Source organism: Staurois parvus, unplaced genomic scaffold (genome assembly GCF_062004578.1).
Source record: "Staurois parvus isolate SC_StPar_1 unplaced genomic scaffold, SC_StPar_1.0 ptg000453l, whole genome shotgun sequence".
Taxonomy (NCBI): domain Eukaryota; kingdom Metazoa; phylum Chordata; class Amphibia; order Anura; family Ranidae; genus Staurois; species Staurois parvus.
Genome location: NW_028318249.1, coordinates 1,017,717 through 1,039,313, shown reverse-complemented (window position 1 = coordinate 1,039,313; position 21,597 = coordinate 1,017,717). Strand labels below are relative to the sequence as shown.

The window sequence follows — 21,597 nt, the reverse complement described above, 5'->3', positions numbered from 1 at the left end:
CACCATGCTTCACTGTCTTCACAGTGTACTGTGGCCTGAATTCAGTGTTTGGGGGTCGTCTGACAAACTGTCTCCGGCCACTAGACCCAAAAAGAACAATCTCACTTTCATCAGTCCACAAAATGTTGTTGTAGTATATTGTGTGTAATATATATATTGAAGACATTGAAACACATACTGACAGGCCAGTGATAAGACCACTTTACACACCAAAAGGACTTCTTACTATGTTAATGTATGCAGGAGGTAATTACCTTCCCTTTGTTGTGTTGGGTTAACCTGTTTTGGGTAAATATATGGAGAGTCAGGGGAAGTTTTAAGAGCAGGTTAGTTGCAAATAGATTGGGAAATCTATTTAACTTTTTAATTAAAAAGTTAAATAGATTTCCCAATCTATTTGCAACTAACCTGCTCTTAAAACTTCCCCTGACTCTCCATATATTTACCCAAAACAGGTTAACCCAACACAACAAAGGGAAGGTAATTACTGTATTTTGCGCTTCATAAGATGCACTTTTTTCCCCCCAAAAAAGGGGGGGAAATGTCAGTGCGTCTTATGGAGCGCCTGGTCCGGTATTTCCACCGCCGCCGTGTCAAAATACCGGGCCGGCCACTCAGCTCTGCAGCGGGACCTTATGGAGATGACTGCTGACCTTTGGGGAGGGGGGGGAGCGGGTACCTAAATTTGACAGGTACCCGCTCTTACTTCCGCGGAGTTGTTCTTTGACCTTACCTGTTCCTCTATCCAGCGGTGCGCTGTCTTCCCGGCTTCTGTAGTGTGGGCGCTGGGCTTGACAGCCGGGTGCCAAGTGCACATGCACAAGAAGCGGTGCTTTTTGTGAATGGTAAGGCGGTACCTGGGACACATGACAGATCCCAAAAGCCGCCGGACCAATCACAAAGCGCAAGTGCTTCTCGCTCATGCACACTGGGCACCCGGCTGTCATGCCGAGCGCCAACACTACAGAAGCCGGGAAGACAGCGCGCGGCTGGATAGAGGAACAGGTAAGATCAAAGAACAACTCCGCGAAAGTAAGAGCGGGTACCTGTCAAATTCAGGTACCCGCTCCCCCCCCTCCCCAAAGGTCAGCAGTCATCTCCTGTGCTGTCCGCAGTCTCTGTGATAGGCACAGTGATAGGCTTCCTAGCAGACTGATAGGCTCCATAGTAGGGGTAGGTATAGTGATAGGCTCCATAGTAGGGGTAGGTACAGTGATAGGCTTCCTAGCAGACTGATAGGCTCCATAGTAGGGGTAGACAGAGTGATAAGCTTCTTGGTAGAGGTAAGCAAAGTAATAGGCTCCCTTGTAGGGGTAGGTATAGTGATAGGCTCCATAGTAGGGGTAGGTACAGTGATAGGCTTCCTAGCAGAGTGATAGGCTCCATAGTAGGGGTAGGTACAGTGATAGGCTCCATAGTAGGGGTAGACAGAGTGATAAGCTTCTTGGTAGAGGTAAGCAAAGTAATAGGCTCCCTTGTAGGGGTAGGCAGCATGATAGGCACCATAGTAGTGTGGTAGGCTCTCTAGTAGGGGTAGGTAGAGTGAAAGGCTCCATAGTAGGGGCTGAGTGGAGTAATAGGCTATGTAGTAGCGGCAGGCAGAGTAATAGTCTCCACAATAGCAATAGACTGTGATAGGTTATTTGCGGTGCCCATATTCATCCAGAAGATGTCAGTGGATTCACCTGCTATCTTTCTTTTTTTTTTCTTCTTCCCATCATATTACCCAGGCTGTGTCACAACAAACAGACCAAAGTCTACCTACCTGAGCCACCTTTTCCTCATGCTGAGGTGAGAAATCCATTCTACTGGAAAGGTAACTTCATCAGTAAAATGACAGTGGTCTGTATTCAACCTAAACCAGCAAATAAGGGTATTGTGTGAAGGACTGAGAGGAACGAACAGCTCTTTAAAGTGAAAATAAAATCCTCCTATCCTTTACAGCAGCTGTCTCCAGCCTTTTTGGCACCAGGGACCACTTTTGTGGAAGACAGTTTTTCCATGGACCAGGGGGGGGATTGTGTGGTTTAAGGTATATGGCTTGCCTCCAGATGGCTAATATAGACTGCACATGGTTTATTGCATTGTAAAATCTCTGCCATCACAAGAACACGCATTTTATCATAGCCCCCCACACCAAATCACATGTGTAGCAGCATGAATGAATGTACAAAACAGAAAAAGGGAGTCATGTGATGCGCTGAATTGCGCACCACACTGCTCCTAACCGCAACCAGGAACAGACAGCTGCCGGAGCGGCAAAGCACTCCAGCATCTGTCCGTTTCAATGTGATCTGTGTGGCATGGTTCCTAACGGGCCATGGACCAGTACTGATCTGCAGCCCAGGTGTTGGGGACATTTGCTGTACAGCCAAGGAAACTGCCATTTTAGCCTCTGTTTGATTGGTAGTTGCCATGGTGCTGCACTTGTAATCAGTTATGACACCTGCCATTTTATGGCTTGACAGCTCAGTCGAGAGCAGAAACAACTGTGACAGTTTTTGTTCATGGCTTGACTTGAATGTAACTGCTTTGGGAAGTATGGCATTGCCTTCTTTAACCATTTCAATGACACTAGAGGGGACAGGAGCATCTTGTGTCCTAGCAGTGAAGGGCACTAGGTAGCACACTGCTTCCTAGCGACAAAGGAAGTTATGCATGAGGAGCTGACAGTGTCCTAATGGCAAAGGATGCTAGGCAGCAGTGGATGCTTTCATCCTAGCAATGATATACACTCGACAACAGGAGCTGCCTGTGTTCTGGAAGCAAAAGATGCTAGGCAGAGTCCTGCATCGCTAGGTGACATCCTAGCAACAAAAGATTCTAGGCAGCAATAGCAACCTGCCTCCTATTAACAAATGATGCTCAGCAACATTAGCTACCTCTGTCCTAGCAACAACAGATGCTAGGCGGTAGGAGCCACCTGTGTCCTAGAAACGAAGGATGTAGGCGGCGAGAGTCCCTTGTGTCCTAATGAGGAAGGACATTTGGCAACAGGAGTTGCCTGCATCCCTAGATGAAGGAAGTTAGGTTGCGGGAGCCACCTGAATCCTAGGTGCTAGATGGCAATAGCTGCTTACATCTTGGCAACAAAGATGCTGCAGCTGCCTGCATTCTGACAATGAAGGATACAAATTGGTAGGAGCCACCTTTTCCTAAAAACAGAGGATGCAGGGTTGTAGAAGCTGCCTGCATCCTAACAACAAAGGACACTGGGTGACAGGAGCAAAGAAAGGCAATAGGCAGCATCTACTTCCTACAGGAAAAGAATCTAGGCCCGATGAGCCATATGTGTTCCAGCAACGAAGGTTGGCATGCAGCAGGTGCCGCCTGTGGCCTAGAAATGAAGGACGCTAAATGGCGATAGCGTCACTCACTCCAGGACAATTCAGTGCTGGAATACTGTACCCAAATGAATGATTTATCCTTTTCTGAGACTTTCTTTTTAGTGATATCTAGTAATCACTGTTCTTTTTAATTTATAAAGGAAAAAAGACCAACAATTATGAAAATTAAACTATTTCCTCTGTTTTCTAGTATAAAACATATACAAAATACCAGAACAGTAGGACCCCCCCCCCCCCCCCAAAATGTCCCTGTTTTGGAAAGGGGACAATTGCGATGCATTGCTCCAGGACATTGGTGGTCAGTGACTTTTTAACACCCCCCATCCAAACAGAGTGCACAGATTGATATTTTGGTGTTGCCAAGATTCTATGATTAACCCATGATATCTTCTGTTCTTCATTTCTATCAGCTAATCCAGACTAACAAGCTGAAACATTACCCCAGCATTCACGGAGACTTCAGCAATGACTTCAAGCAGCCGTGTGTAGTGTTCACCGGGCACCCCACCCTGCGATTTGGAGATGTGGTGCACTTCATGGAGCTCTGGGGGAAGTCCAGCCTGAACACCATCATATTTACTGGTATTTAGAGCCTTGCATTGTGCCATCCTATCTGGTCTGATTTCAGTTTCAGGAAGTGTGGACTTCTAGTTCTAGAATGCAATGTCTTAGGTATCTGTTCTGTGTATTTCTCAGTGTGTCATTATTCTGGGACTATCCCAAGTGTCAGCTTGTCATTGATCTGGGACCCCAAATGTCAGTGTGTCATTGATCTGGGACCCCAAATGTCAGTGTGTCATTGGTCTGGGACCCCAAATGTCAGTGTGTCATTGATCTGGGACCCCAAATGTCAGTGTGTCATTGATCTGGGACCCCAAATGTCAGTGTGTCATTGATCTGGGACCCCAAATGTCAGTGTGTCATTGATCTGGGACCCCAAATGTCAGTGTGTCATTGATCTGGGACCCCAAATGTCAGTGTGTCATTGATCTGGGACCCCAAATGTCAGTGTGTCATTGATCTAGGACCCCAAGTATCAGTGTGTCATTGATCTGGGACATCAAAAAGCCAGCGTGTCAATATTCTGGGATTCTCACAAGTGTCAGCGTGTCATTATTCTGGGATTCTCCCAAGTGTCAGTGTGTCATTGATCTGGGACCCCAAATGTCAGTGTGTCATTGATCTGGGACCCCAAATGTCAGTGTGTCATTGATCTGGGACCTCAAATGTCAGTGTGTCATTGTTCTAGGGCAGTGATGGCGAACCCGTGGCACGCGTGCCACAGCCGGCACGCCGAGCCTTATCTGTGGGCACGCCAGGAGAATACCGTATTTTTCGCTCCATAAGACGCACTTTTTTTCCCCCAAAAAAGGGGGGAAAATGTCAGTGCGTCTTATGGAGCGAATATAGAGCGGCCGGTCCGGTATTTCCACCGCCGCCATGTCAGAATACCGGGCCGGCCGCTCAGCTCTGCAGTGGGACCGTACCTGTCCCTCTATCCAGCGGCGCGCTGTCTTCCCGGCTTCTGTAGTGTGCGTGACAGCCGGGTCCCAAGTGCGCATGCGCAAGAAGCAGTGCTCTTTGTGAATGGTAAGGCGGTACCTGGGACACATGACAGATTCCAGAAGCCGCCGGACCAATCACAAAGCGCAGCGCTTCTCGCGCATGCGCACTGGGCATCCGGCTGTCCGACGAGCGCCCACACTACAGAAGCCGGGAAGACAGCGCGCGGCTGGATAAAGGAAAAGGTAAGATAAAAAAAAAACTCTGCGGAAGTAAGAGCGGGTACCTGTCAAATTCAGGTACCCGCTCCCCCTCCCTCCCCAAAGGTCAGCAGTCATCGGTACTGTCCGCAGTCTCTGGTCATCCCTGTGCTGTCTGCAGTCTCTGGTCATCTCCTGTACTGTCCGCAGTCTCTGGTCATCCCCTGTACTGTCCGCAGTCTCTGGTCATCTCCTGTACTGTCCGCAGTCTCTGGTCATCCCTGTACTGTCCGCAGTCTCTGGTCATCCCTGTACTGTCTGCAGTCTCTGGTCATCCCTGTACTGTATCTGCAGTCTCTGGTCATCCCTGTACTGTGTCCGCAGTCTCTGGTCATCCCTGTACTGTGTCCGCAGTCTCTGGTCATCCCTGTACTGTGTCCGCAGTCTCTGGTCATCCCCTGTACTGTGTCCGCAGTCTCTGGTCATCCCCTGTACTGTGTCCGCAGTCTCTGGTCATCTCCTGTACTGTGTCCGCAGTCTCTGGTCATCTCCTGTACTGTGTCCGCAGTCTCTGGTCATCTCCTGTACTGTGTCCGCAGTCTCTGGTCATCTCCTGTACTGTGTCCGCAGTCTCTGGTCATCTCCTGTACTGTGTCCGCAGTCTCTGGTCATCCCTGTACTGTGTCCGCAGTCTCTGGTCATCCCTGTACTGTGTCTGCAGTCTCTGGTCATCCCCTGTACTGTGTCCGCAGTCTCTGGTCATCCCTGTACTGTGTCCGCAGTCTCTGGTCATCCCTGTACTGTGTCCGCAGTCTCTGGTCATCCCTGTACTGTGTCTGCAGTCTCTGGTCACCCCCTGTACTGTGTCCGCAGTCTCTGGTCATCCCTGTACCGTGTCTGCAGTCTCTGGTCATCCCTGTACCGTGTCTGCAGTCTCTGGTCATCCCTGTACCGTGTCTGCAGTCTCTGGTCATCCCTGTACCGTGTCTGCAGTCTCTGGTCATCCCTGTACCGTGTCTGCAGTCTCTGGTCATCCCTGTACTGTGTCCGTAGTCTCTGGTCATCCCTGTACTGTGTCCGTAGTCTCTGGTCATCCCTGTACTGTTAATTAGTTTGCACTACTGTACGAGTTGTTTTTTCTAAACCAAAAGCTCGATCATTCAGGTTTCATTGCAGTGTTGGCACTTTGAAAGAAATAAGTTGGTTTTGGGTTGCAGTTTGGGCACTCGGGCTCAAAAAGGTTCGCCATCACTGTTCTAGGGCCTCCCCAAGTGTCAGTGTGTCAATATTCTGGGACCCTCGTGTTGTCAAGTGTGTTTAATGTTCTGGTGCCTCGCCTAGTGTGAGCGAGTTATTGTTCTGGGATGCTGAAATGTCAGTGTGTCACTGTTGCACTCCAAAATACTAATATGTTATTATTCTAAGACCTCCAGCTGTCAGTGCATCATTATTCTCGACCCTATATCATCAGTGTGTCATCGTTCTGGGACCCCCAAATGTCAGTGTATCATTGTTCTAGGACACCCAAATGCCAGTGTCAATTGTTCTGTGATCCCCCGTGTATCACTGTCATTTACCTCAAAATATAAAAGGACTCATTAACTCAACTTACACCCCAGTCACACTGATCCTGAGTTTGAAATCATGCGACTTACAGTGAAGTCACATGATTTCAAATTTGGGTGACATGCCGATTTGAGGTGCGATTTGCATAGAGATCTGACACAGATGTCTATGCAAATTGCACCAAAAGTAATGCATGCACTGCTTTGGAGATCGGTGTGGCTCCCACCAAGTTGGAACTGCACCAATATGACCGCTGTAATTGCAGACAATAGGGTGCTACTTAACATGCAATTTGAAAGTCGCAGGGCATGCAGATCGCATGTCAAGTCGTGACTGGGGTGTTAATTAGCCAATCTGTTTGGTCAACAGAATCCCCTATGCTGCAACAAAATCTTGGAGTCAGACAGTCTCTGGATAGCATTTAATTGGCTGTGCTGTTTTCCTTTTGGCTAAATGGTGTTGTCTTCTCTGGGATTAGCTCATACAGTGTTCCAATGAACATCGCATTTTTTTGGCACCAAAACCACAAAGCTGAAAATGACTGTGCTGAGTTCCCAGTGTCAAAATCCCAAGTACTGTCATTGTTCAGTGAAATGAAAATCCGGATTAGCCATGGTGTAATACTATGATATGTTTTGCATGCAGAGCCAGACTTTTCCTACCTGGATGCCTTGGCCCCATACCAGCCGCTGGCCATGAAGTGCGTTTATTGTCCAATTGACACCAGACTTAACTTCATCCAGGTGACAAAACTGCTGAAAGAAGTTCAGGTGAGTCCATAGATTTAGAGGCACCTGTACCACTTAACTGCAAACCTCGCTGTATCTTGGGAAGGGAACTGCCTGCATCACAAATCCAGCATCCGATGAGTGCTTCATTTTGGGGGGTTGATCCACCCCTTTATAGAGTGCTGTGGACAAGTTACCCATTCTTGTTTCTCTTGGGAGTTCCATTGGTTGGGGTTCCCCATCATAGTTCCCAAAACTTTTTTTTTGTCCTCTTGGATGGCTCCGTAGGAACCAGACAAACTTTGACCGATCTATGGCTGTTCCCGTTTATTGATCGACTTCCTATGAATGGTCCTGTTGGAAAATTTAGTTTTGATCAGGGCATGCAACCTATTGGCTGCAGCTCTCATCAGTGTATTCTGATATCAGGGGAGTCTCTCCACTGTCAGAATACAAAGACCCAGCATTGAGAATTCCTGCATCCACATCCAATGTGACTGGGGAAATTGTTTTGTTTTGTTTTTTGTTCAGCCCTCTGGCCGTATGAAAAAACCTGAATCGTGTATGCCTAGCTTTACTTCTCATAATAGCTGATTTCTGTTGCATTCCCAATAATAAAGAAAATAGATTAAAGTATAACAGGGATAGAAGGACCTTTTTGTATTGGCTGACGCAAATGTGTAGATTTAGGAGCTCGAGCACAAACATATCTCATTACTAGTGTCCTTAAGAGACCACAACCATTAGGTGATGCAGCTCCCCTTGTGAAATAGGAGCTTTGGATGAATGGACCCTTTTACCTAATAGGAATACTGCCCTCTAACTTCCATTGTGTTGGCTTTGTCTTGCAGCCTCTGCATGTAGTATGTCCCGAGCAGTACACTCAGCCACCAGCTGCCCAGTCCCATCGCTCTGACCTCATGATAGACTGCCAGCCTCCCCCCATGTCATACCGCCGCGCTGAGGTGCTCGCCCTCCCCTTCAAGAGGCGCTATGAGAAGATCGAGGTCATGCCAGAGGTGAGTGCTACACAATCTCTATATCTGTATGTTTGCATAATTTTTGTAAACAAGACAAATAATGTGCCATTTTAATCACTGGTGAACAGACGAGGAGGGAGATATCTATAGGATGTAAAAATAGAAAAGCCTGCTTTGTATTTCATGGTCATGCTCTCATTGTAAATAGCAGCATGAATGGAAAAGGAAGAAAAGCCTGTACGGAAAAAAGTTATTAGGTGGAACTTCACCCTAAAAGAGACATTCCGCTTTATGTCCTCCTCTCCTCTACCACTTTTGGCTCTTTATTTTTTATTTCGGATGGGGGGGGGGGGGGTACCTGGTTTTGTTAGGTACCTGCTCCCACTTCTTCTGGAATTGCCTAGGCAATTCCACCAGAAGTTCTCCCCCCTCCTGACTCTGCCCACAACCTTATGGGACATTTCACAGGTCCCAGGAGGCTGTGGGTCCATTCACATAGTACAGCTTGTGCAGTGGGAAGCCATCTGTGAGGCCATTAGGAATCACAACTGCCTTCCCAACGTAAACATGCTGAGGACCAGCGATGAACCAGCCTGGGTGAGGACAGTGCTGGATCCCTGGACAGGTAATTGTCCTATTAATACAATTCAGCAACTCCAGTATTTGTTGCTGTTGGTTTTTAATTTTTTTCAAACAGACTGAAGTTCCTCTTTAATTTCTTCTTCCCCTCTTTAAATATACTTACTTTGCCATGTAAGACAGTACGGTAGGGATTGGGAATGTGTTTACGACAGTTGTGTTAAATCTTTGTTAACGGTTTCAAATACAAAACAGGATTGTAGGATACAAAGACAAAGGTCCAAATGTACCATTCAGAGTAGCAAAAACATATAAAAATGCAAGAAATGGCAACTAAGAAAATAAGTGCACCACAAAAGTGTGAGCGCACAAGATACTCCGACCCCACACAGAACACGATGGACCAGAAATCTCCTGGGACCAAGGTGATTATATATGAACGTACCCAGGTATGAGCAGTCTATCAAAAGCTGAAAAGGTAGGGGAGCTACTCAACAGGGACAACAACAGGGAAGGGGTACAAAAGTGCAACATTGGGTATGAACCATATAATTGGTCCCAGAACCCTGATCTAATGCTACAGGGGAGAGAGAGGGAAAGCGAAATGGGGGGGGGAGGACCAAAGGGAAAAAAATGAGAAAAAGAAAAGTACTTCTGTAGCCAGGAGTGGGTAACCAGATAAAATGTAAAAGGTCTGTAAACTAGGGTAAGTGCTTACCCCTGCCCTGCGAGGAGGTCTCGTAGCTCAGAGGATTCACAAAACATTTTCCAAGAAAGCCAAAGTTGGTGGCATTGTTAATAAGTATACAGTTCTTGAGCCAGAAGGGACTCCATCCTGTCAATATGGTCCATTTCCTTAACCCACTCTACCAAGGAGGGAACCTGAGTCTTCTGCCAATGGCGAAGGATCACTGTTCTTGCCATTGTCAGGCAGAACCCCGGTAGAGAATTTGCACTAACCAGCGGCGGGAGTCCTTCTTTCATAGTAAAAAATGTGATCTAATCACCACAAGGGGGAATAGCATATTCCGGAAGAGAAGGGTTGTAGGGCCCACCCAAGATGACTGCCCCAAACGAGACATTGAATTGTCCCAAATATGCAATAATTGAGACATAAGGAAAGGCATAGAAGAAGGGCCTCGGAAAGCAGGGTCAACCCAGGGTAGCCCCTGGAGATCATGGGGGTGGGGGGGTTCTCCCATTGGGAATATGCAACAGGATGCAGAGGAACACTAGAGACAAGTTGCAAGATCCACTATATAGAAGCGGTAAACAGCATAAGGGAAAAAGGATGGACAGCACAGAAAAAGGTAAAAATAGTGTGGACTAAAAATGAATCAGAACCGTCTATCTACTGGAATACAGTGTACAGAATATATTTTGTTCACTGGCCCAAGTAAGAACCAAAACACACAAACTTCTGTTTGCATAAGTACCCGAGGGCCACACAGTATGTTGCAAAAGTCCTCAGGTTGGGCACCAGAAGTATAGATGACTAGGGGTATTAGTTTTCTACAAGGGGGTCACCAGAAAAATAAATGCCTGGTGACATCATCTTGTGCTTTCGAAGGGGAATTCTCCCATGAGTGATAGTAAACCCACAGACACACGCACCATGTGATAACATAGGCTCTAAAGAAGTCTGTATAATCGCATGACATGGAAATGGACGTGCGAGCCATTGGGGGGACTTCTTCACATTCACTTGTTTGCCATCATGAACCTATATTTGCAGGATAAGGGCCTGCGTCTATGAAAGTTTAGTGAATTCTAATGATGTCATGAGATTTTAAAAACTCAATTTCTGTAAGTTAGTGAGCAGGAAGAAAATACTGTTCTTGAGGAATAAAATGTAAAGTAGTTCTAAAGGTTACTTTATTTTTACCTTCGTGCATTCACAGCATTAAGGTAAAAAAGTCTCAGTACGTTAATGCCCCCCCCCCCCCCCCCAGTCCTAAAACACCTGTCATGGCCAGCTGGGTCCAGGATCTGTCTGCGTTGCTCCAAGAACTTCCTGTATTCTCAGCAGACACAGAGGGCAGTGGAGCAATGGTTTCATGCTACCATCAAACTGCTGGGAGGAGGGAGCAGTGACAGCTTGCTGGTATTGTGTGCGTATATATATATATATATATACACACACAGCTTGACTCCAGGAAGTGAGCACAATACACGTGTATCACCAGAGCAAAGAACTAGCTAAAGAGATACCCACAAACAGGAGGGCAGCAGCTTTGAGACCCCCAGCTACAGGAGGAAAAGGACATTTCCCAAAGGAGGACTACACAGGTATGCATGGACCACCTCTTCTAACAAAAAACAGAGAGGGAAATTTTATCAAAACTGGAGCAGCTGTACGTGGCAAACAAATAAGAGAACAAGGGAGGCACACTGTAGTATTATTGTGTGCTTTATTCAGCAAAGGTAAGTAACCCTCACAAGAGTCTAAAAAATGATCACTTGTCATCAGAAATGCACAGGTTCAGTGCAGCCCAAAAGTCCAGGGATGGAGTTCTGCTTTCACGAATGGTGAGTAACGCAGTCACAGCAGTCCCGGCATGGGAACGCCGACCAGAAATGAAGGAACCTGCGTGGAACACATGCGACCCTTACAGTGAAGTCTTGGACACGATGAACCCAAAGAGGACCTTAGGGGTCTACAGCCCAAAACATTTTTTTTAAACCATAAAGGGTCCCTGAAAAAAATAGAAGCAGGGAAGAATTAACATAATGTGAACAAAAGGAGAGGGGTAAAACCAACATAAAGGCGCAAAAGGTATGTGTGGTCAGATGGGAGAGGGATTTAATATACATACACTAATACTACACTCAGTGGCGCCTCCCTTGTTCTGCTATTTGTATTGCCACACAGAGCCTGCCTACTCTGAGGAATGGCTGCCACAGTGGATGAGGGTACCCCCCGCCACACATATGGACTTATGAACTGCACCCTGGGCTTATGCTATCCATCATAGTGTCCATTCTTTTATGTTCCATCACTTGTAGTCCCATTTGTTGCGCCTCTGCCCACTCTGTTTATGTACATGGCAAACAATCAGCCTCTTTCATTTTCAAAGCTTAATGAACAAGCAGGAGATAGAAGCCGATTGGATACTTTGTACAGCTGCACCAGATTCTTTCCACTCCCAGTTTTGATAAATTTCCCCAGAGTTCCACTTTAATAATAAGTCCAAAAATAACCACTTCATTTGTATTAACAGACCCTCTGGGGTTTATTTACTAAAGCTGGAGAGTCCAAAATCAGACTCCCTTCTGCATAGAAACCAATCAGCTTCCAGGTTTCATTGCCAAAGCTTCACTGAACAAGCTGAGGTTAGAAGCTGATTGGTTTCTATGCAGAAGGGAGTCTGATTTTGGACTCTCCAGCTTTAGTAAATAAACTCCCTTGTGTCTATAAATGCCATGATTTATCTCATCACATTAGAAATCATGTAACGGGGTCCAGTATGTTTTTATATTCGTTGCATTTTTTCCTTCTCATGTTTAGTTGGCTGAATCTCTGGTGCCGATGGAAATTAAACCTGGCGTCTCCTTAGCTACTGTGTCTGCCGTTCTGTATACAAAAGATAACAAACACATCCTGCAGGTGAGTGACAGGGTCTGGGGCTGGGAGTTCAGTTACAGGTGGAGAAGCCAGTTACCTGGATACCCCAATGGCGTCTTCTGCAGATGTTCAGTCACTGATCTTCCACTCAGTAAACACAGCCGATATATGTAAGCCCTGTGACAGATTTACAGCATTGTGTGCCACAGTTGGGTACTGTATTAACTGCCTCCCGCCTGCCATATAAGGAAATTACGGGTACAAGGCGGTTCTCTTGTTCTGGGAGGATGCCATATGACGTCCTCCCACTCTAACCACACATGCGCGGCTCCGGGAGCACACAGCGTGGTGATCGGTGGTGCGCTGTGTCCCTCGGACACAGTGGATCAACGGAAAGAGCCAAAGACATTGGCTCGGTCATGTGATCAGCTGTGTCCAATCACAGCTGATCGCATGTAAATAAGGAAATGCCGGTTATCGGCATTTCTGTCCTCACGAGCTGTCACGCTGACAGATCGAGAGAAGAGGCGGTAATCGGCATTTCTCAGAGGGGACATGTACACTGATCATCAGGGCACTGATGATCATTGTAGCCCCAGCAGTGCCACCTGTCAGTGTCCATCAATGCCACCTGTCAGTGCTCATCACTGCCACCTGTCAGTGTCCATCAGTGCCACATCAATGCCACATATCAGTGCACATCTGAGCTGCCTTTCAGTGCCACCTATCAGTGCTAGTTAGTGCTGCCTATCAGTGCCATACATGAGCGCAGGCCTTTCAGTGTCCATCAGTGCAACCTACCAGTGCCTCCTCATCCGTGACACCTATCAGAGCCCATCAGTACAGCCTATCTGTGCCCATCACTGCAGCCTCATTAGCGCACATCAGTGAAGGAGAAAAATCACTTATTTACAAAAGTTTATAACAAAAACTAAGAAAACTTTTTTTTCAAAATTTTCAGTTGTTTTTGGTTTGTTTAGAAAAAAATAAAAAAACCTGGAGGTGATTAAATACTACCAGAAGAAAGCTCTATCTGTCTCAAAAGAATGATAAAAATTTCATATGGGTACAGTGTTGCATAACTGCGCAATTGTCATTTAAAATGTGACAGCGCTGAAATCTGATATTGGCCTGGGCAGGAAGGGGGTATAAGTGCCCTGTAGGCAAGTGGTTAATTAAAACCTGGAATGTCAACAAAGCTGACGCTATGCCGAGTTTTCTCTAATACCAGCCCAGTTGGTTTAATCAATGTCTTCACGGGATTGCTAAGTCCCTCTAATCACAGGGCCGCCCAGGTGGAGTGCTTCACACCTGGAGTTTTGTGCACCCAGGATGGGCAGGTGCAGCCTGTCAAAGTCTGTGGCAGGCTGCGGCTGGACAGGGCTGAGCAGTGTCCTGAGTGGTATTTCCCTTTAGGGCCCTGTGCATTCAGGGATGAAGATCCGGAACTCAGAAGACCTATGTTGTGGTCCTTCATTTTAAACGCAGGTACCAGTCCGTTCAGCCTCGTAGCCGCAGCCTACCATAGACTTTGACAGCTGCACCTATCCCTCTTAGGCACACTGCACCTAGATGGCCTTAAAAGAATTGCAGCCACACAGTGGGGCTACTAATCCCTGCAGGACTCAGCCAGTCATTGTGCATGAGCTGTCAGTGTCACCAGGCCACTCGAGAGCCTGACCCACTTCAGGGGTGAAGAGCAGAGTTTATTGTGGGCAAGATACCATCACATGCAATGACACAGACTAGGTGCCATATGGATGGAATTTAGAAATCCACACTTTATAATGGCTGTAGAGAGGTCAGCCTGCATTAGAATCAATGGGAGGATGGAAAACAAAGGTTCCAGACAGAATTGTCCTATGTTTGTGGGCCAGAACCTTTTTTCCTGCTGGTGTGTACCGTTAACTAAGTAAGCAGAATAAACTGCCCCACCTTCTTCTCTTGGGCTACTCAAAAACACCGGCACTTAGCAAAGGCTCCTGTCCACATATAAACTGTAAAGTAAAATGATGAAAGCCGGTACTCAGCATCAAGTCCCTGCAAATGTTTATTTTTTAAGTGAAAAAAACGCTGTGGACTATCGTGCTGATGCAGTTCTGCTTATGAGTCATATTGAGTATGTGGCTAGGACTAACCCTAGGTTCACATATGTGCGGGTGGTGCAGCTGCGAATCCGCACGAAAATCCGTGCAGCCACACCACCCGCACAGAGGAATGCGGACCCGCAGGCGGGTGTCATTAGTTCTAATAGCACGCCACGCACACTGGAAAACGCAACCGTATTGGGAACCGAGGTTCCCATGCGGGCTGCGTTTTCAGAAGACGTGCAGTGACTTCTTCCCTGCGTGTCTTGGGGCATGGGAGTCCATTCAAATGAATGAGCTCTCGTGCCCGTGCAAAACGTTGTCCGTGAGGCCGCATATATGTGAACCAGGGGTTACGCCTCTTTGTAGACAGACACGCATCAGCATGATTGTCCAGAGCTGTTGGTTCACTTTGAAATAAACACTTGCAAGAACTTACTGGTGTGTCCAAGCTTTCATTGGTATATGTTTAACTGCCATGTGCAAGTTCTTGTACACATCAGCGGTGCTTGTTCTAGCATGCAATGTTAACTTGTGGCCTATCCAGGCATTTTTTTCTATACAGAGGTTCTCCCAACCATGTGGGCACAAAAAGTTTCATTTAAATCTCTTCCCTAATAGATACAAAAGCTATAAATCCACTTTGTTAGCATCAAATGCCAGGCAAACTCTGATATTAACCAATTCAATACCGGGCACTTTTACCCCCTTCCTGCCCAGGACAGGTTTCAGCGCTCTCACACTTTGAATGACAATTGCGCGGTCATACATATTGTACCCAAACTAAAATTTTATAATTCTCTTCACGCAACTAGAGCTTTCTTTTGGTGGTATTTAATCACCGCTGGGGTTTTTATTTTTTGCTAGATTAACAAAAAAAGACCAAAAAATTTTTTTAAAAAAGTTTTTCTTTCTGTTATAAAAGTTTGCAAATAAATAATTGTTCTTCATAAATTTAGGCCGAGATATATTCTGCTACATGTCTTTGGTGAAAATAACCCAAATTAGGATGTATTATTTAGTTTGTAGGAAAGTTATAGAGTTCACAAACTATGGTATAGATCTGAATATTGATCAATCCTGAAGTACTGACAGCCAATCTAATTTCTTGAGGTCCAAGAATGTCAGAACAGTACAGATATCCCCAAATGTCAGAACAGTACAGATATCCCCCAAATGTCAGAACAGTACAGATATCCCCCAAATGTCAGAACAGTACAGATATCCCCCAAATGTCAGAACAGTACAGATATCCCCCAAATGTCAGAACAGTACAGATATCCCCCAAATGTCAGAACAGTACAGATATCCCCCAAATGACAGAACAGTACAGATATCCCCCAAATGTCAGAACAGTACAGATATCCCCCAAATGTCAGAACAGTACAGATATCCCCCAAATGTCAGAACAGTACAGATATCCCCCAAATGTCAGAACAGTACAGATATCCCCCAAATGTCAGAACAGTACAGATATCCCCCAAATGTCAGAACAGTACAGATATCCCCCAAATGATCCCTTTTTGCAAAGTAGACAGTCCGACGTACTTCATAAGAGGCATGGCGAGTTTTTTGAAGTTGTATTTTTTTGTCATAATTTTTCGGAAAATTAAAAAATTAAAAAAATTAGTTTTCACTATTTTTTTTTTACTTTTACATATTGTCACCAGTACAGTACAGCGTCATCATATAACTGGCATGGCGGTGATCAGGGACACTGACTGGTGACAGTATGAAAAAAATATATATATTTTTTTTTTTAATTGTTTTTTATTACATTTTTTTTCTTTTTTTTTTAAGATTTTTTTTCATATTTCACTATGACCAAAGTAGTACAATGTTACCATAGTAACATTGTACTACTTTGGGGAAGTGATCAGTATTTTTTTTTTTTTTTTTACACAAATTGCTTATAGCAAAGAATTACTTTGCTATAAGCAAGCATTTACTTGAATGACATTGATTCATCATTCAGGTTTTTTTTTTTTTTTTGTGCTTAGCTGTGATTTGGCCACAGCTAATCACATGACATGTGCATGTGATTAGCTGTGACCATTCACAGCTAGACACTAGTATACAATGGATGGCATGAATGAAGCCATCCATTGTATACAACTGTCATGTGACCTGCTGTGATTGGTCACAAGGTACCGGCAACGGGCCGATACTCAGATCTGTCATCAGCCGTGTCTGAGGTACACGGCCGGTGACAGATAGCGTCGCTGTACCGCTCTGCAGGAGCGCAATCTGCGCATGTGCGGAAGGACGCCATATGGCGTCCACCCGGAACGCTGATGACATTTGCCGCCCGCCATTCGGCCATAGGGCGGGCGGTAAATGGTTAAAATGGTTCCAAAGTCATAATATTTTTTACCTAAGTGCGGTCCCTGCATTAAGGTAGAAAAATGTCCTTGTAGCAATATAACCCCCTTCCCCTTCCCAAAATACTACGTACCTCAGCCCACACTTGATCTAGCGCTGTGCCCATCTATAGCGGCTCTCTCCTTTTTCCCTGCACTCACAGGGCACAGAGGCATCATTGGGAGCCATTAGCTGCTGCTGTCAATCAAATCCTGTGAGCAGGGGGCGGAGCCAAGCCATGCTGTATGAATGCACACAGCCCAACTCAGGAGCAAGCCTGCATGTCTGCCCCCATAGTAAGCAGCTTGTTATGGGGACAGGCCCAGAAGAGAGGGAGTGAAGAGTGTTGGTGGGGGACCCCAGAAGAGGCACTTCAGGGCTGCTGTGTGCAATACCATTGCACAGAGCAGACAAGTAACACGTGTTTATTATTTTAGGTAAAAAAAAGTATCCTTTATCTCCACTATAACTTATAAAAGAAGCAGTGACATCACCACTGTGCTGTGCAAAACAAACTTACAGGAGGGGGGGCAGAGACGAGATTAGTCTTGCTAAACTAGGAGAAAGTAGTGGTGAGTGGTCTTTTAAACTGGATTACTGCACAGATCTGGAAGAATACACCTGGCTCTTATATTTGGATGATATTATTTTTTTTTCGCTTGGAATTCAACTTTGAGCAAGCATAAATGTGCCCATTCATTGGACAGGGTGGAAGTTGGAAGCCTTATGCAGGCCGTAGACGGTTCGAAAATCATCCAATTTTTCTTCCGAAAGAATAATCGGCCAGTTTTCGCACTGTTAGTGGGGCAATGGCATCGGCCGATTTTCATGGTTCCTCCTCATTTCATTTATCGGTCATGCTGGAAAATTCGTTAAACGACCAATTTTCGAAATCATTGGTGGCAACATCAGATTACAGAACGAACGATGTTTTGTTTTTCAGACGAAAAATCGTTCGGAATTCGAACCGTCTATGGCCTGCATTAGTTGTACAAATAACTTGCTGGTGACAGTGCTGTGATGATTGGTGATGTAAAGTACAGCACAGCATACAGAATGGGTTGTCTGGAGCATGTGACCTCCAGCACTGTGTACAGAGTGGGATGGCTTTGGCTTCTGCTGGCCTGCATCATATGATATTATATATAGGTATATAGGTCTCTAGACCTTTACTGAGTCTGTAGAGGGAAAACTAACCTCCCTATGCTGTTATAATGGAAGTTTCTTTGCTTTCCTGCTCAGCCTCCTCCGAAGACAGCACCGCCTCCGTCAGGGAAGAAGAGAAAGCGAGCCGCAGAGGAGAGTCCAGAGAGCCTGCCATTCAAAGCTCTGTTGAGTGGCACCATTCCCGTGGAGCAATTTGTACAGACCCTGGAGAAGGTAAGTGGAATACCTACAGATGTATTCTGTGTGCCTTCCCTCCCAGCCTGATGTTTCTCATAAGCTGGGATTTAAAGTGGTTGTATAGGCTTGTATGGGTAGCACAGTGGCTAAATGGTTAGCACTTCTGCCTGGCAGTACTAGGAACGTGGGTTCAAATCCCAACCACGGCACCACCTGCCTGGAGTTTGCGTGTTCTCCCTGTGCCTGCGTGGGTTTCCTCTGGGTACTCCGGTTTCCTCCCACACTCCAAAGACATGCTGGTAGGTTAATTGGATCCTGTCTAAATTGTCCCTAGTATGTGTATGTATGAATGTGAGTTAGGGACCTTAGACTGTACACCCCTTGAGGGTTAGGGACTGATGTGATTGTACAATATATATGTAAAGCTCTGCGTAAATTGACAGCGCTATATAAGTACATGAAATAAATAATAATAGGCTTAAAGTGGTAGTAAAGTCCACTTTTAGATTTATACCTAGAAGTGAGCCTATAATAAGGCTTACCTGTACGTACAGTAAATATCTCCTAAAAATAAATGGAATATTAGGAATGGGTTTTTTAGGTGCATATATTCTACTCCAACACAACATTGATTAAAATGTTAGAATTTATTTTGCGATTCAAGAAGTTTATTCAGGTTTTAGAAAACAGACAAAAAAACAACATACTAAAACATGTCATTGCATAGTCAAAGCCAAAAACGTAAGAAAGTGAAAGTTTCCCATGGGAGAACCTAACAGGGGTCTCCAAACTATGGCCCAACAGGTGTTGAGGAACTGCAAGTCCCATGAGGCCTTGCAAGACTCTGACAGCCACAGGTAATACTTCCAGAGGCATGGTGGGACTTGTAATACTTCAACAGCTAGTGGGCCATAGTTTGGAGACCCCTAAAAGATACAGTAGAACAAGGCCAGAGCCATTAACCTGTATGTATACACAGAATAAAACAATACAGAGAGGCCTCGTATCCTCGTTTTTAGATGGTAAGAGGAGTCATGATGGATCCCAGTACAAGTCCTTACAGAATAAACGTTTATTGAACAACTAGATGTAAGGTTAGGAATATACCATCAGTAAAGTAAGGGTGGGGAAGTGATGGGCTTGTAGTGAAGGGACTGCAGATGCGCAGAGAGAGAAAAAAAAAATGGGGGTAAGAAGGGGGGGGGGGGAGAATAGAGGAAGATTTAGATCAAAGAAGGATGAATTGTCCCTAGACATTTTTATTCTCTTAAAGAGCCATGGGGTGACAGCAGGAAGGGGTTAAAGCAAGCTATTCCATACCAGAGGAAGTGAATCTTTATTTTTTTTTTTTTTCTTAACCAGTTTATGTGCCCAAACGTCCTTGGATGGGAAGAATGATATCTTGGTCATCTTTAGACCAGCAATTCTGCTGAATTGTTTTTACAGGATGCAGAAGGGTGTTTCACTGCCCGCTGCATTTACTGGGCTCTTCAGTGCTATTAGAGAGCCCAGTAGGGATGCGTCCCGCAGCATTTTTTTCCTGAGACACAGTGGGAGGAACAGATGTCATAAAGGCTTTTAATTCGTTGCCATGCCATGTTGGGTATCTATTTACTCATCAAGACACCATCCTTAATAGTTTGCCAGAAATGTGGGTATTAATATTGTGTTTTTGTGCATTTGAATTGTGTTTGCATGTGATATAAAAAATTTCAAAACCCACCATTGTATTCTCCAGTGCCTCTGCTTAAAAAATATATAATGTTTGGGGGTTCTAATGTAGCAGAGGAATATCAGAATTGGCCTGGACTGGAAGTTGTTAATTTCTTTTTTTTTTCAAAACTACATTAAAAACAAATGTACAAAAACACATGAGATCACAGTAACCGGGAAAAAGTAAATATAAAAAACTAGACATAAACATGTAAAAGTATGAGGAAGTGAATCTTTAAGTGTGTTCTATCTTTGTTTGGTCTGTAGTGGAGGATAATGATATTGGTGGTCTTGTCACTGTATGATGTACTGACTGCCCTCTTCCAATTGCAGCACGGGTTCAGCGATGTGAAGATAGAGGACACTGCGAAGGGTCACATCGTCCACTTACAAGAGGCCGATACTCTCATCCAGTTCGAGGAAGACTCCACCCATATCATCTGCGAGCACGACGAACGACTCCGGGTTCGTCTTAGGGACATGGTACTGAAATTCTTGCAGAAATTTTAGACTGACCACCGTTCCAGATCTCCGAGAAGGTACAATTTTTGAACATTGGACTGTATTCCTAAAGTTGGCATCCAGGGCGAGGTCTATCACTCAGTTGCTGTCTATTTGATGGACAGACAATGGTGTTCATAGTAAATTGTCCTTTTAAGAGGATCTTTAAACCTGTGTAAATGTGCATACGTGTACAGATTTGTGTAATTACATGTATTTTTATCTCCAAATGTCGTCTGGTTTTTTTTTTTGTTTTTTTGTAATATTTTCATTGTAAAGGGATAGGTTCACCTTTAGTAGCATGTTACATATTTAGGATGTAACATGTTACTAGTGCAGCCCCCCTGTTCACTTTTCCATCCCCCATCGTGACAGCGAGCAGAGGTTCTTCTCCCCAATCCTGCGGTTACATTTATAAAATGCAGGAGTCTGTGAATGAATAAACTGCAAGTCCCATCCGCCACTGCAGCAGACAGACTTGTAGTATCAATGAACTGCGAGCAAGCTGACCAGCATGCTTGTAGTTCATTCACACTGCCTACAGCTCAGGAACTGCCTGCCTATATGGAGAGCTCCTGGAACACTATGCACATTTATTTTATTTTTTTTTAACTTGGCTTATTAATCCTTTTGCTGCCAGAGCTGTGTTTTTTTTTTTTTTGTTTTTTTTTTTTTGTTTTTTTTTAAATCATTTTAGGCCTGAAGATTGCATAAAACCCCCCGAAATATTTATTTTCTGAAATCAGACACCCTAGAGAATAAACTAGTGGTAGTCCAATTTTTTATCTTACATGATATTACTGCAAAGATCGGTGGTATTTCTGTAATAGGTGACAATTGGAGAACTAACCCTACATAGAGATTGCATTTCAAACTGAACAGTGGGAGTCCGCAGAAGAGGTGCAAAAAGCCCAACTAATAGATCTCTTAAAGTGAATAGATGCATAATATGAGTCAATATATGTGTTCTCTAATGTCAAAATCCCATTCTATATACAGACAGTCCCCGAGTTACAGATATCCGACTTACATACAACTCGTACTTAGGACTGGAGGCAGCATGACGTCACTCTGGTCCAGGAATCCCCCGGGCGGCCATTTTGCTGTTCCCTGCATGCTAACA

General features: G+C 45.1%; 1 protein-coding gene across 2 annotated transcripts in view; it reads left to right on the top strand.

The window, feature by feature from the left end:
* The window catches only part of INTS9 (integrator complex subunit 9), an 80,446-nt gene extending 59,742 nt beyond the window's left edge, over nucleotides 1-20,704 (top strand). For both annotated transcript variants that reach the window (XM_089688745.1, XM_089688744.1), the window contains 7 exons: nucleotides 1,731-1,791; nucleotides 3,758-3,929; nucleotides 7,262-7,386; nucleotides 8,196-8,363; nucleotides 12,412-12,510; nucleotides 18,159-18,296; nucleotides 20,307-20,704. In XM_089688745.1, the coding sequence (XP_089544871.1) occupies nucleotides 1,731-1,791; nucleotides 3,758-3,929; nucleotides 7,262-7,386; nucleotides 8,196-8,363; nucleotides 12,412-12,510; nucleotides 18,159-18,296; nucleotides 20,307-20,483 (940 nt within the window). In that variant the 3' untranslated portion in view covers nucleotides 20,484-20,704. The remainder of the gene's footprint in view (nucleotides 1-1,730; nucleotides 1,792-3,757; nucleotides 3,930-7,261; nucleotides 7,387-8,195; nucleotides 8,364-12,411; nucleotides 12,511-18,158; nucleotides 18,297-20,306) is intronic.
* Nucleotides 20,705-21,597: the final 893 nt, after the last annotated feature.